Source organism: Asterias amurensis, chromosome 13 (assembly GCF_032118995.1).
Source record: "Asterias amurensis chromosome 13, ASM3211899v1".
NCBI classification, from domain to species: Eukaryota; Metazoa; Echinodermata; class Asteroidea; order Forcipulatida; family Asteriidae; genus Asterias; species Asterias amurensis.
The window spans coordinates 11,039,075-11,052,399 of record NC_092660.1 but is presented as its reverse complement, the minus strand read 5'-3'; the positions used below and the strand labels follow the sequence as shown (position 1 = coordinate 11,052,399).

Here is a 13,325-nt window from a genome sequence, read left to right as displayed (position 1 = left end):
AGGTACATGTACACGTTTGGTAATTACTTAATATTAACTTGAAAACGGACTTGGTAGCGAGCATTGGAGAGCTGTTGATAGTATAAAACATTGTGAGAAACGTCTCCCTCTGAGGTAGCATAGAATTTGGGAAAGAGGTATTTTCTCACTAAAATAACAAAAGACTTCAAGCCAGAAGTCTTTTGTTCTTATCTGAAAGCATACAAATTTGTCCAACAAGGGTGTTTTTTCTCTCATCATTTTCTCGCATCTGCGATGACCAATTTAGCTCAAATTTTCACAGGCTTGTTATTTTATGCTTGTGTTGGGACACACCAAGTGAGAAGACTGATCTTTGACAATTACCAAGCGTGTACCTTCCCTTTAAAGACATTCAATATCTAAACATTTTATTTTAATTTATGAAATTAGTATTATTTTGTTAGTAATCTTTAGGCCATTAACTATTTTGTGCAAATATTAACAGTCTGAATAAAACTGTTTCCCATATTAAAAGGACTCGATAACCATCCAGTCAGCGACCTCAACAAACGGCGTGATCATGTGTCAGTTTGACAGGAAACCATTTCTGGATGGAAACAGCAAGTTTTTCAACATCAGCCAAGGAAATGATTACTTCATACTACTGGCTATAGGAGCGAGTGTGCAAGCTGATGGTATGTGTTTTAAAAAATGTGTTTGTTTGTTCAAAGGCACTGGGGGTCGATATATACATGTATTCACAAAGAACTTAGGACTAGTCCTAACTTGGGACATTTAGGAAGAGTAACTCATCCCAACTCGAGAAAAGACTAGTCTTAACTTTTTGTGAAGCGACTTGAATTTTGCGGTCGAAGATTAAGTGGTAGAGAGTTCCAGATGCGTGGTGCGGCTGAAGAAAAAGACCTGTCACCCCATGAGTGTCGAGACTTGGGTTCAATGAGAAGCATTGAACTTGATCGAAGATTCCTTGATGGAGTGTAAACTTGAAGCAGTTCAGAAATATAGTGGGGAGCCTTGCCATTTAGAGCTTTGTGGACAATGAGCATTAGCTTGAAGATGATTCGTTGAGAGATAGGGAGTCAGTGTAGTTGTTTTAGAATGGGGGTGATAGAACAGGATTTTCTAGACAGTGTCACAATGCGGGCAGCAGTTTTTCTGTACTAGAAACAGGTAGAATATCAATAAGATCGATGGATAACATTCAAAAATTTCTTTACAGGCACGATACAATCAAAACGGCATTCAAACCGTTGGACGACAAGCAAAGCTATGTCGTTAACTACAGAAGTACCACAGGCAGACAACAGTGGAATCAGACTCCGAAAGGCCCACGGTAAGGAAACACAACGGTTGAGTGTGATTATACGTTGTGTCCGCTACAATGCACATAGATCTTATCGCAAATACTCGGTACGCATAATAGATGTGGAATGAGGTGCATGCTGGTCTAGCTAGCTATCAAAATTGAACACGAGCTGCACCAGCATGCTCCTCATTCAACAGTTAGTGCTTGCGCAATGGGTATTTGCGAAAAGGTCTAAGTTACCACTAGCGGCTTGAAAAGATTTACAAATTGTTGGTTCTCACTTATCAGTGTACAACATGGCATTGCCCTTGTTTATCTTCACATAAATCCATCCTTGACTCCCCCAATTTATTGTAACCAAGTTGTATGGTTCCCGCTCTTTCCAATACACAGCAGTTCAGTTATGGAACTGTCTTCCAGGGGCTCTTATTACAGGCTGAAACATCAGAGCGTATTGAAGCCCAGATGAACTTGCATTTGTGCTCGGGCTTGAGGTCGTTTTTATGTGTGATCTTTTTCGAATTGCCGTTTATGGTTTAAAATAAAAGTATGAGATGTTGCAGCACATCACAAGGCTGGACGGCCACTTCAAGTTGAGGGCTACACTTAACTGATTTGCGCTGTTGACCCAAATCAACTGTCACCAGGGGTCTGTTGCTAACTGCTCCTGGGGCTAAATAGGGTTATCCCCTTCACAGTCTGTAAGTATGTAGGCATGGGTATCATCCACTAGGAGCCTGTCTTACCAGCTCAAGAAAAGCGTTTTAAAAGTGTGTATTTTTTCTAATTTGTGTACAGCTTCCCTCATGGTAATTGGTTGGCTTGGATTTGCAAGTATTGGAATTGTTCTTGCTCGCTTCTTCAAGCCCATGTGGCCCGACTCCAAACTCTTCGGAACAAAAATCTGGTTCACGGTAAGGATTGTTGTCTGAGGGTGTTTGTGCCAGTAACCTGTCACCTCACATTATTCATCTCTTTTAAAGGAACATTACAGAATTGTTTTTTTTTTGCTATCAAAACAGTTGCTGGCAGTGTGGGCACTTTATGTAATCCACCATAAACATAAACTGACAAGCCTTTAGAAGTTTGAGATCGACCGGCCATCTGGGCCACGAGAAAATAGTGAAAACCTAATTACACATTTTGCATCACATCGATTTAACAAAACAAAAATGAATAAAACGCTCTCTGAGCGATAAACTCCAAATCGTTTAAATTATTCCTCATCAAGAATGACATTTTCGGCTACTATAATCATCATTAGACCATGTGAGTCTTATGTAAATCTGTGATCCAGGAGGATTTTTTTTTACAAATTTTGTAATGTTCCTTTAACTTATGTATTTTGTAGCTAGTTGTCTCTTGACTGGGGTTGTATAGTACGTTTCTTTTACTTGTTATTTATAGCCAAAGAGTTTTTTTATTGTAGTTTTTAGTGAAAGGTGACTTTTAACTTGTATGTTGGCCTACCTTTAATTTGTTGGCTTTTTATTTTTATCTGCAATCCACCTTTAGGCCCTCTCAAAAAGTGCTCTATAATTTTTTTGCTGTTGATATTTTTATTTTTAGTTTAGATCACTAGTGATCTCATTGAAGAGCTTATTGCATCTTTTGTAGATACTTTAACCACATGGTATCATAACTCACGCTGGTATAGTTTGTTATTCAAAACCACACTGGATGATGTTAAATGATCAAACAGTAGGAGGGTTACTTTTTTAGTAGGATTATTGCATATTGGGAAACAATCTAGAGTCTTTTGTACAAATCTCACTCTGTTAATTTTTTCTTGATAAAACCCCAAATTGAGAGTAAAAGAAATCAGAAAAGACTATTGATAGTTCTTGGGTAATGCTTGTTTTTCTCTTTTGTTTGATAGTTCCATAGGATGTGCATGATCACCTGCGTATTGTGCTTCTGTACAGCTTTCGTTCTGATCTTTGTTGCAGTCGGTGGTTTCGTTCAAACGGTCGTAAGTAAAATTAAAATATTTCACATCGTACTGTTAATCTTTATCATTATTGATCTTTTTATTCAAATTTCCTAATTAACACATCAATGAATTGTCACAATGTTATACAAATAAACATGTAGTGTTCATTTGGTTGGAAACAAAGTAACCAATCATGGTATGTATGTATTTTTTGTTAATTGAATATTTGCAGAAATGTTGAATTTACAATGTAGTCACAACATCTGTTAACACGATTGAATGTTTTTCTAACATTCATCCGTCCATGCCGACTAGCACGGTTTGTTTATCAATAATAGAAAGGTCTATTGTGTTTGTTTGCTCTTTTACACATACATGTAGGCCTACTAATCAAAAATATTTTTTGCCTGAATTGCTTTAGTTTTTGAGAAATATGTAAAACAATTTGTTTTGATATTGCAAGAGTAAAACCCAATGTTTGGAAATGGTGAAAACATATAATTTTGGTATCAATACAATCTTGTGACTCTCATATGACTGATTGAACTTCAACTTTCACAGATTTGGTGCATTCATGAACATTGAGTCGCATAACAAAAATGTTGATACTGGGGTGGATTTCACAAAGGTAGTCCTAACTTAGGACTAGTCCTAGGCAATGCTAAGAGATAGGACCAGTCCTAAGTTAGGATGAGTTACTGGTCCTAACTTGGGACCAGTCCTATCTCTTAGCATTGCCTAGGACTAGTCCTAAGTTAGGACTACCTTTGTAATATCCACCCCTGGTCTTCAGTCTTTGACAATTATACAAATGTTTACAGGTTTAAACCAGTAGACTCCAGATTTCAAGAGTTGTGTTCTTCAAATATTCCTTATTCTTTCAAATAATCAACAAAACAACTAATTAGATGTTTCCCTTTTTTTCTCTCACTCTGACAGGATACAACAGTAGTTGTCCATGCCATCCTAGGAATAGTAGTCACACTACTTGGCATTATTAATCCTATCATGGCTATCTTCAGACCGCACCCGGGAACCCCAAAGTAAGATCGTTATTGCTTTTAATATTACCAATATCTTACCAAAATATCGGTTCAAACTGCAGTGGCTGAGTGGTTTCATAGACATTGGACACTATTGGTAATTACTCAAAATAATTGTCAGCATAAACATTTACTTTGTAACTAGCAATGGGGAGCTGTTGATGGTATCAAACATTGTGAGAAACTGCTCATGTGAAGTAACATAGTTTTTGAGAAAGAAGTAAATTTTCACTAAAATATTTGAATTGAATTTGAGACCCCGAGGTCTCGAATTCACGGCATCTGAAAGCACACAACTTGTGCTACAAGGGTGTTTTTTCACAGGTTTGTTATTTTATGCTTAGGTTGAGATACATGTACATGTACACCAAGTGAGAATACTGGTCTTTGACAATTACCAATAGTGTCCAGTGGCTTTAAAGCACATAATGGCTAAACACATTACTGTTATGCTTACAAATATTAGATTTACCAGCAAGAATACCATTCCATTTGTATCTATCATTTGTGACTGGAATTTTTTACTCAGAAGAAAATTATTGAACACTATTTAAAGGCAGTGGACACTATTGGTAATTACTCAAAATAATTATTAGCATAAAACCTTTTATGGTAACGAGTAATGGGGAGCTGTTGATAGTATAAAACACTTTGAGAAACGGCTCCCTCTGAAGTAATATAGTTTTCGAGAAAGAAGTTATTGTCCACGAATTTGATTTCGAGACCTCAGATTTAGAATTTGAGGTCTCGAAATCAAGCATCTGAAAGCACACAACTTAGTGTGACAGGGGTGTTTTTTTCCTTTCATTATTATCTCGCAAGTCCGATGACCGATTGGGCTCAAATTTTCACAGGTTTGTTATTTAACATGTTTAATACATATGTTGAGATACACCAAGTGAGAGGACAATTACCAATAGTGTCCACTGTCTTTAAGCAGCTCTATGAAATTGTGCCCTAGTCTTGGCAATGGTGCCCCTTCAAATGTTTCTCATAAGACACTTTCTTTTTGGGGAAAAATGGAAACGGCCGATCACTATCACAGATGACATTCCAGACCTGTAACTCATTTGCCTCGTCGTCCTTTATGAGTCTTGACTGACCCTTTGTGACCCTGATTATGATGGACCTACGTGTATAACTATCTAATTGTTTTGTCTATTTCAGCCGCCCAATTTTCAACTGGGCCCATTGGGCTGTTGGTACATCAGCTCATTCCATTGCAAGTGAGTATTCAGAGATGTATAAAACAATCTTAATTGATTGACTTCCTTCTCTAAAACTGAATGTGTTTTTATCCCCTCATTTTTTTCAAACCGTTTTTTTAAGGTTAAATTTAAATAAGAATTGTAACAATCAGGCAGTTTTAGTGATGTATTTACATGTACTCTGATGTAGTCATTAGACTGTCGACGAACTCAAGCAGGATTTAAGGGTGAAATTTTATGTAAATAACTGCTATACTTTGTTCTACAAAACCAGTCTCACCCATGTAGGATACTGGAAAAGTGTAGCGTTGATTTGAGGCAAAATGTAACATTTTGAGCTGTAACATTTTTAAAATGATATCTTGATGGTTTCCGTTAAAGTGTTTAATGTTTTTTTATATAGTTTCATCCTATTTGTATATATAATATTGAATTTGTCTGTGAAATCTCCATATATAGAATAACAATAATAATTATAATTATGTTAATACTTAACTTGGATTGTCCTATTACAGTGGTGACAATCTTCTTGGGAATTGGATACCAGTCATCCCTCCTCTCCGGTTTAAACCAGTACGTCTTTTGGGTGATGGTTGTTTTTATTGGCTTCCACGTCCTCGTCTTTATCCTGTTTGAGGTACAACGATGCATGACGGAGAGTCAAGGTACTGGTTTTTGTGAGTAGCGTTTAGAAAGTCTTGATCATCGCTGGAGAAAGTCTCATTCATAGCTTGAGAAAGTCTCATTCATAGCTTGAGAAAGTCTCATTCATAGCTTGAGAAAGTCTCATTCATACATGTAGCTTGAGAAAGTCTCATTCATCGCTGGAGAAAATATCACTCATAGCTGGAGAAAGTCTCGATCTTCGCTGGAGAAAATGTCATTCATAGCTGGAGAAAATGTCATTCATAGCTAGAGAAAGTCTCAATCACACATGTCATAGCATGAACAATTCTCATCTACAGCTTGAGAAAGTCTCAATTATAGTTTGAGAGAGTCTCAATTATAGTTTCAGAAAATCTCAATCACTGCTGAATAGAGTCTCAATCATTGCTTGAGAAATCACAATAATAGCTTGAGAAAGTCTCAACCATAGTTTGAGAGGGTCTCAATTATAGTTTTAGAAAATCTCAATCATAGTTTGAGAAAGTCTCAGTCATAGTTTGAGAAAGTCTCAGTCATAGTTTGAGAAAGTCTCCATCATAGCTTGAGAAATTACAATAATAGCTTGAGAAAATCTCATTTCATTTTATATAAATTGAAAGAGAAAATTGCAATAGCTTGAGAAAAATATCACAAGTATAGCTTGAGAAAAACCATAAAGATAGCAAAAGCTTTTCTCAATCATACATGTAGGTGGAGAAACTTGTTATCATAGTTGGAGAAAGTCTCAATCATAGCTTGAGAAAACAATAGCTTTAGAAACTCAAATCATTGCATTAAGAATTATCATTAATCATAGCTTTCAAATATCTCAACCATAGCTTTGAGAAAATCTTAATCAAGCTGGAAAAGATCACAGTCACAGCTTGAGAAAATAGTTAACGCAGCTTGAGAGAATCTCAATCAGAGCTTGAGCTTGAGACGCTCTCAACCATGGTTTGAGAGAGATTCTCGATCATAGCTTGAGAAAAATAACAATCACAACATGAAAAAGTCACACTAAAAGTTTGAGAAAGTTCAAATTGAAGTTTTCATAAACAATCCAATAACTGATCGTCTTTTTCATTCAACCCCATGTTTATTTCAGGTCGACAAAACGACATTCCACTACAGGGGACCGGTGTAAACTCAACCGAACACCTAGCAGACCCGGATGGTCCTCCTGCTGTAAGTATTGACAATAATAATAATATTTAATAATTAACGCAGAGCCTTAAAGCCATAGGACACTTTCGGTAAACAGTATTGTCCAAGGACTGCACTTCCTGTATCACAACTTATATATTAAATAACAAACCTGTGAAAATTTAAGCTCAATTGGTCATCGGAGTCGGGAGAAAATAACGGGAAAACCCACCCTTGTATCCGCACGTTTCGCCGTGTCATGACATGTGTTTAAAATAAATCCGTAATTCTCGATATTGAGAATTGATATTTTTTTAAGTTTCCTCAAAAAGTAAAGCATTTCATGGAATAATATTTCAAGAGAACTCTTTCACCACTACCTTCTGTAAACCCTGTAAGTTATTTGTAAATCTGTGAACTTTTTTTTCTTTTCTAGTACCGAAAGGGTCCAATGGCTTTAAAGCGCTTTACAAAAAATATTGAAGCAAAGTAGCCAAGGAACTGTTGATGACCCTCTCTATCCCTTCAATGAATATGTTGTCTCTGACTAACTGCCATTTGTACATGAGTATTCATGTAATGATCAAAGAGGGCCTGTTACATGCAAGTCAATCAGGCAACTAATATTAAAAGGGCATGTTCCGCCCAGACCTAGCTTTCTTTGCCGTGGTGCCCCTTGTGTAATGTTAAAGGGAAACCATTATCCCATCCCAAATAAAGTTGGAGTGATGAAAATCAGTTCAAGGGTTACGTACATGTAATTGTGTTTTATGTTGTTAATGCTGGTTTTGGTACACCACAAGTTTTAAAGACTCTGGACACTATTGGTAATTGTCAAAGTCTAGCCTTCACAGTTGGTGTATCTCAACATATGCGTAAAATAACAAACCTGTGAAAATTTGAGCTCATTCGGTCGTAGAAGTTGCGAGATAATAATGAAAGAAAAATACACCCTTGCCACACAAAGTTGTGTGCTTTCAGATGCTTGATTTCGAGACCTCAAATTCTAAATCTTGGGTCTCGAAATTAAATTCATGGAAAATTACTACTTTCTCGAAAACTTCGTCACTTCAGAGGGAGCCGTTTCTCACAATGTTCTATATTATAACACCCCTTGCAAGTATTCTGCCTGTTCATTGGTTTAGAGCGCGTCACATGACATGTCTTAGTTTTGCTAGACGACGGCCGTCGGTTTGCCATGCGCCAGTCCGAAGACTAGCACATGGCGCCGTGCGCTAGTCCGACAGATTAGCACATGGCGTGCAGTACCCAGACGTCCGTTGCGTGTGCGAGTATGACAAATTAATAGTCTGTAACCATTTCGGATTGCACGACACTACATGAACACATTCAGTAAAAGTGTTTGCAATCTGTATTCGCGTCGTCCGTGGATTGTAGCATTCAGGTCTGTAACTTAATAATAATAGTACAGTATTTAGAAATGTTTGGGGTGTTATAAAACAAATATTGACTGCTTTTACTCGTGCAATGGTTAAAAACTATGACTCCCTCGGTGATCCCCGGAGCGTTTTATTTTCCCTCGGCTTCGCCTCGGGAAAATAGAACGCTACGGGGATCACCTCGGGAGTCATAGTTTTAACCATAGCACTCGACGCAGTCAATATTTGTATACTATCAACCTCTCCCCATTACTCGTTACCAAGAAAGGTTTTATGCTAATAATTATTTTGAGTAATTACCAATAGTGTCCACTGCAAGTAAGTAAGCAATAACTCGGGGGGTCAATTGTCGAGGAACTCCAGGGTTTATCCAAGATGTGAAGAGGTTGACTTGGCTTCAACTGCTTGTTTAAATTTTGCATTCCTTCCTCAGCAGGTTAGCTTTCATGCTGAAGTATAAATTATGCTTTATGCTTTGCTTTATAGCATCACGTACTCCACATTTTGCATAATTTTTCATTCTTGATAAAAGCACAACTTTTATGGCAAATTACATATACTAATAATCAAAGTCTTATATAGCGCCGGTATCCGCCAATGCAGCTGAGCTCCAAGTGCACTGCTCGTGATATCTAATAAAAATGTGTTTATAGATTGATTGTTTTCCAAATTTGAAATATCTGGATTTTTTTGTATTTTGCATGATATATTTGTTGGGTATTTCTTGGCAACTTAAAACAATCTAGATGTGATGTGATCAGATTATGGTCGAGTTCAAAATGTTTTGTTCAACTTTTCTGCATTAACCCTCCTAATTTTGGTACGACTTTTCACAGCAAGTTGGCTAACCCTACGAAAACCTTCAACTGTAATGGTTTTGTATGGTGGCACTACTGTGCACAGAACTAAACTGTTCGTGTGGGTACATGCAATCACCATTCACCATATATATGTTGGGCGCGATCGGTCAATTTGCGCGATCAACCGATCGCGCTGCGCTATTGAACGATCAAATTAGGATCAATTGGTCGCGCAGCAATCGGTCGATCGCGCAACAATCGGTCGATCGCGCAACAATCGGTCGATCGCGCAATGAAATCTTTGCGCGATTGACTGATTGCGCTAGGAGTATTTTTTCCCGTTATCAGCGGATCGCGCAGGAATGGTTTTGCGCGATCTAGCGATCGTGCAGGAATGGGTTTGCGCGATATACCGATCGTGCAGGAAAAGTTTTGCGCGATCTACCGATCGTGCAGGTAAACTATTCCTTGGGGCGATTTCTCAAAGCAATAAATTTCATAGCAGGACATTTTCAGTATCACCATAGTGATTTATATAGTGACGTCACACTACGGTTACAATCAATGTTACATCTTTGTGAATTTGGCCCCCGACAATCAGCCGATCGCGCCAAACAATTCCTACACAATCGGCCAATCACGCAAAACCATTCCTGCACAATCGGCCGATCACTCATAACCATTCCTGCACAATCGGCACATCGCACAAAATCATTCTTGCACAATCGGCCGATCGCGCCGAGCCATTCCCGCACGATCGGTGGATCGCGCATGTTCGTTTGCCGAATGTTGCGCGATCGACCGATTGTTGCGCGATCGACCGATTGTTGCGCGATCGACCGATTGCTGCGCGATCGACCGATTGCTGCGCGACCAATACATATTTCAAAAGCGCAGCGCGATCGTTCGATAGCGCAGCGCTATCGGTTGATCGCACAGATTGACCGATCGCGCCCAACATATACATGTATAAGGTGCTAAATAATTGGGTCTCAGAATCCATCACTGCAATAACCTATCTTTCTTAAAGTTTGTACATACTCAGCGCCTTGAGTACCTTGTTTGGTAGATACGTGCGCTATGTGTAAGACTTTGATATTATTATTATTATGGCTCAGGACTGTGTTAAAAAAACATAATGGATGGTATTTATTGTTCAGCCAGTAGGAGGGTTGACTGTGAAGATGCATTCACCAGTCACCTCATAATGTCATACTCCAGGACTGTGTTGACTATTACAGTGGATGATATTAAATGTCATCCAGTAGGAGGGTCGACTGTGAAGATGCATTCACCAGTCACCTCATAATGTCATACTGCAGGACTGTGTTGACTATTACAATGGATAGTATTAAATGGTCAGCCAGTAGGAGGGTTGACCGTGAACTTGCATTCACCAGTCACCCCATCATGCCATACTGCAGGACTGTGTTGACAACTAAAGTGGATGATATTGACTGGTCAGCCAGTAGGAGGGTTAATCATCTAACTGGTTTTAGAGGGGGCTTTGGGTGCTACATGGTGGAAGTAGAAATTAGAAGAACCCTGCAGTGTTTTCTGTAGATTGATTACGCCGCAATGTCTTTACTAGTTGCCCATGGTCGGCCACTTTTGGGAGTGATATTGTGTTTAGATTTTGGCCCAATTTCATGGCTCTGCTTACCACGAAATTCTACACTTACAGCCATTGGAAATAACATGTGCCTTACAGGTACTGTAAGCAAAGAATTCTGTATTAAAGGCAGTGGACACTATTGGTAATTACTCAAAATAGTTATTAGCATAAAACCTTACTTGGTAACAAGTAATGGGGAGAGGTTGATAGTATAGTATACTGTGAGAAACGGCTCCCTCTGAAGTAAAGTAGTTTTCGAGAAAGAAGTAATTTTCCACAAATTTAACTTTATCAAGCATCTAAAAGCACACAACTTCATGTCAACAAGTCTTTTTTTCTTTCATTATATCTCGCAACTTCGACAACCAGTTGAGCTCAATTGTTCACAGGTTTGTTTTTTTATGCATATGTTGAGATACACCAAGTGAGAAGACTGGTCTTTGACAATTACCAATAGTGTACAGTGTCTTTAAGCAGGGCTATAAAATTGGGCCCTGGTGCGTGTCAAACCACGCATGTTTTACAAACTCGGTATCCGATTCCCAAAACGGTGCCACAAAGATTTGTCATAGGTGATGACGTGAAACGAATCAGGTCAACATTGCAACTGTTTTTATTCCACTATTGGCCTTGCAAACTTTCACTATCTGAATATTATCTGTTATTTTGCTTAGTGCTGAATATTTTCTTGCTTATTTCACGCAATTTGTTTTGATAACTTTGATCTCTTTTTTTTTTTTTTTTTGGGGGGGGGGGTTATTTACCAGTAGTACCAGCCTCAGCTTTCATCTCTGTGGTCCCTGGGTTTGAATCTCGCCTGAATCCCGTTCATGGATTCTACAATATTTTGTAAAAGTACTCTTGGAACAATTTCCCCCACCCCCTCCCTTTCAAGATTTTTTTTCTTTTTTTTTTCCATTTTAAAGAAGATTCTTATTTAAAAAGGGTTATTGTGTATGGGGCGCCGTTTGTCCATTAATTGTTTGACACTTTTAAGGCATGTTTTTACCATGGTTTACAGCAATTAGATGTAAACCATAGAAACTGTTGCCAAATCCTGTTATGGTTTACATACCAGTAAAGTATTTGTTGTGTATAAGTTTATGGTTTACAAACCATGAACATACAAAAAACATTTACAAATCATGGTTCATAAACCAAGAAAATTTACGCATCTTAAAAACATGGTTTATAAACCATAAAAAATGAAGCATCAAATTCATGGTTTACAAATCATGGTTTACAAACCATGAAAATTGAGACATCTAAAAAACATGGTTTATAAACCATGAAAATTGAAGAATAAAAATCGTGGTTTACAAATCATGGTTTATAAACCATAACAAATGAACCATAAAATCATGGTTTGTGACAATGGTTTATAAACCATGAAAATCGAGACTTCTTAAAAAACATGGTTTATAAACCATGAAAATCGAGACTTCTTAATAAACATGGTTTATAAACCATGAAAATTTACACATCTCAAAAACGTTGTTCGTAAACCATAAAAAAAAGTGCACTTACAAATCATGGTTTACAAACCATAAAAATGTGCACTCAGAAATCATGGTTTACAAACCATAAAAAATGTGCAGTCAGAAATCATGGTTTATAAACCATAAAAACGTGCACTCACAAATCATGGTTTACAAACCATAAAAAATGTGCACTCAGAAATCATGGTTTATAAACCATGAAAACGTGCACTCAGAAATCATGGTTTACAAACCATAAAAAATGTGCACTCAGAAATCATGGTTTAAACCATGATTTCTGAGTGCACATTTTTATGGTTTGTAATTAATGGACAAACGGCGCCCCATAATTGTGGGGGGGGGGTCAATTTTTATAACCTTTTCATTAATCAGTGTTAAAAGCCTTGTCTGATTCTCATATTAATTCACATGAAATTTGTTTGTGTTTCATTCATTTACTTACAAGCTTTAAAACAGCCAATAGCATTGTTTTCTCTTTTGCTACAAGTTAAATGTGTGATGACCTTTGCTTAAAATCGTGAAATCATGTTGCGTAAATTTTTCCTGTTTACAGGAAAGACAGATTCAAGAAGTTGCCAGCTCACAAGTAGATAAGGAGGTCTGGGCCCTTCAATATTTTACATACTACATGTATTTGCATAAATGAATGATTCCATGAACTCCGATTGGCTAATCCACACTGGCTCATGAATATTCATTTTGTGTCAACTGCTTTGCTTCTCATTGAAACTTACACCAAATGTTGGGACAA

At 37.6% G+C, this 13,325-nt stretch overlaps 1 protein-coding gene across 11 annotated transcripts in view; it reads left to right on the top strand.

Annotated features, from left to right (window-relative positions):
• LOC139946604 (uncharacterized) overlaps positions 1-13,325 on the top strand; it is a 53,556-nt gene that overhangs the window by 31,212 nt on the left and 9,019 nt on the right. For 5 of the 11 annotated variants that reach the window (XM_071944310.1, XM_071944304.1, XM_071944305.1 and 2 more), the window contains exons 13-21: positions 497-656; positions 1,202-1,315; positions 2,087-2,202; positions 3,168-3,260; positions 4,161-4,264; positions 5,432-5,490; positions 5,988-6,149; positions 7,223-7,302; positions 13,128-13,172. In XM_071944310.1, coding sequence (XP_071800411.1) covers positions 497-656; positions 1,202-1,315; positions 2,087-2,202; positions 3,168-3,260; positions 4,161-4,264; positions 5,432-5,490; positions 5,988-6,149; positions 7,223-7,302; positions 13,128-13,172 — 933 coding nt within the window. The remainder of the gene's footprint in view (positions 1-496; positions 657-1,201; positions 1,316-2,086; positions 2,203-3,167; positions 3,261-4,160; positions 4,265-5,431; positions 5,491-5,987; positions 6,150-7,222; positions 7,303-13,127; positions 13,173-13,325) is intronic. The other 6 variants (XM_071944309.1, XM_071944312.1, XM_071944311.1 and 3 more) reach the window with 3 other exon arrangements.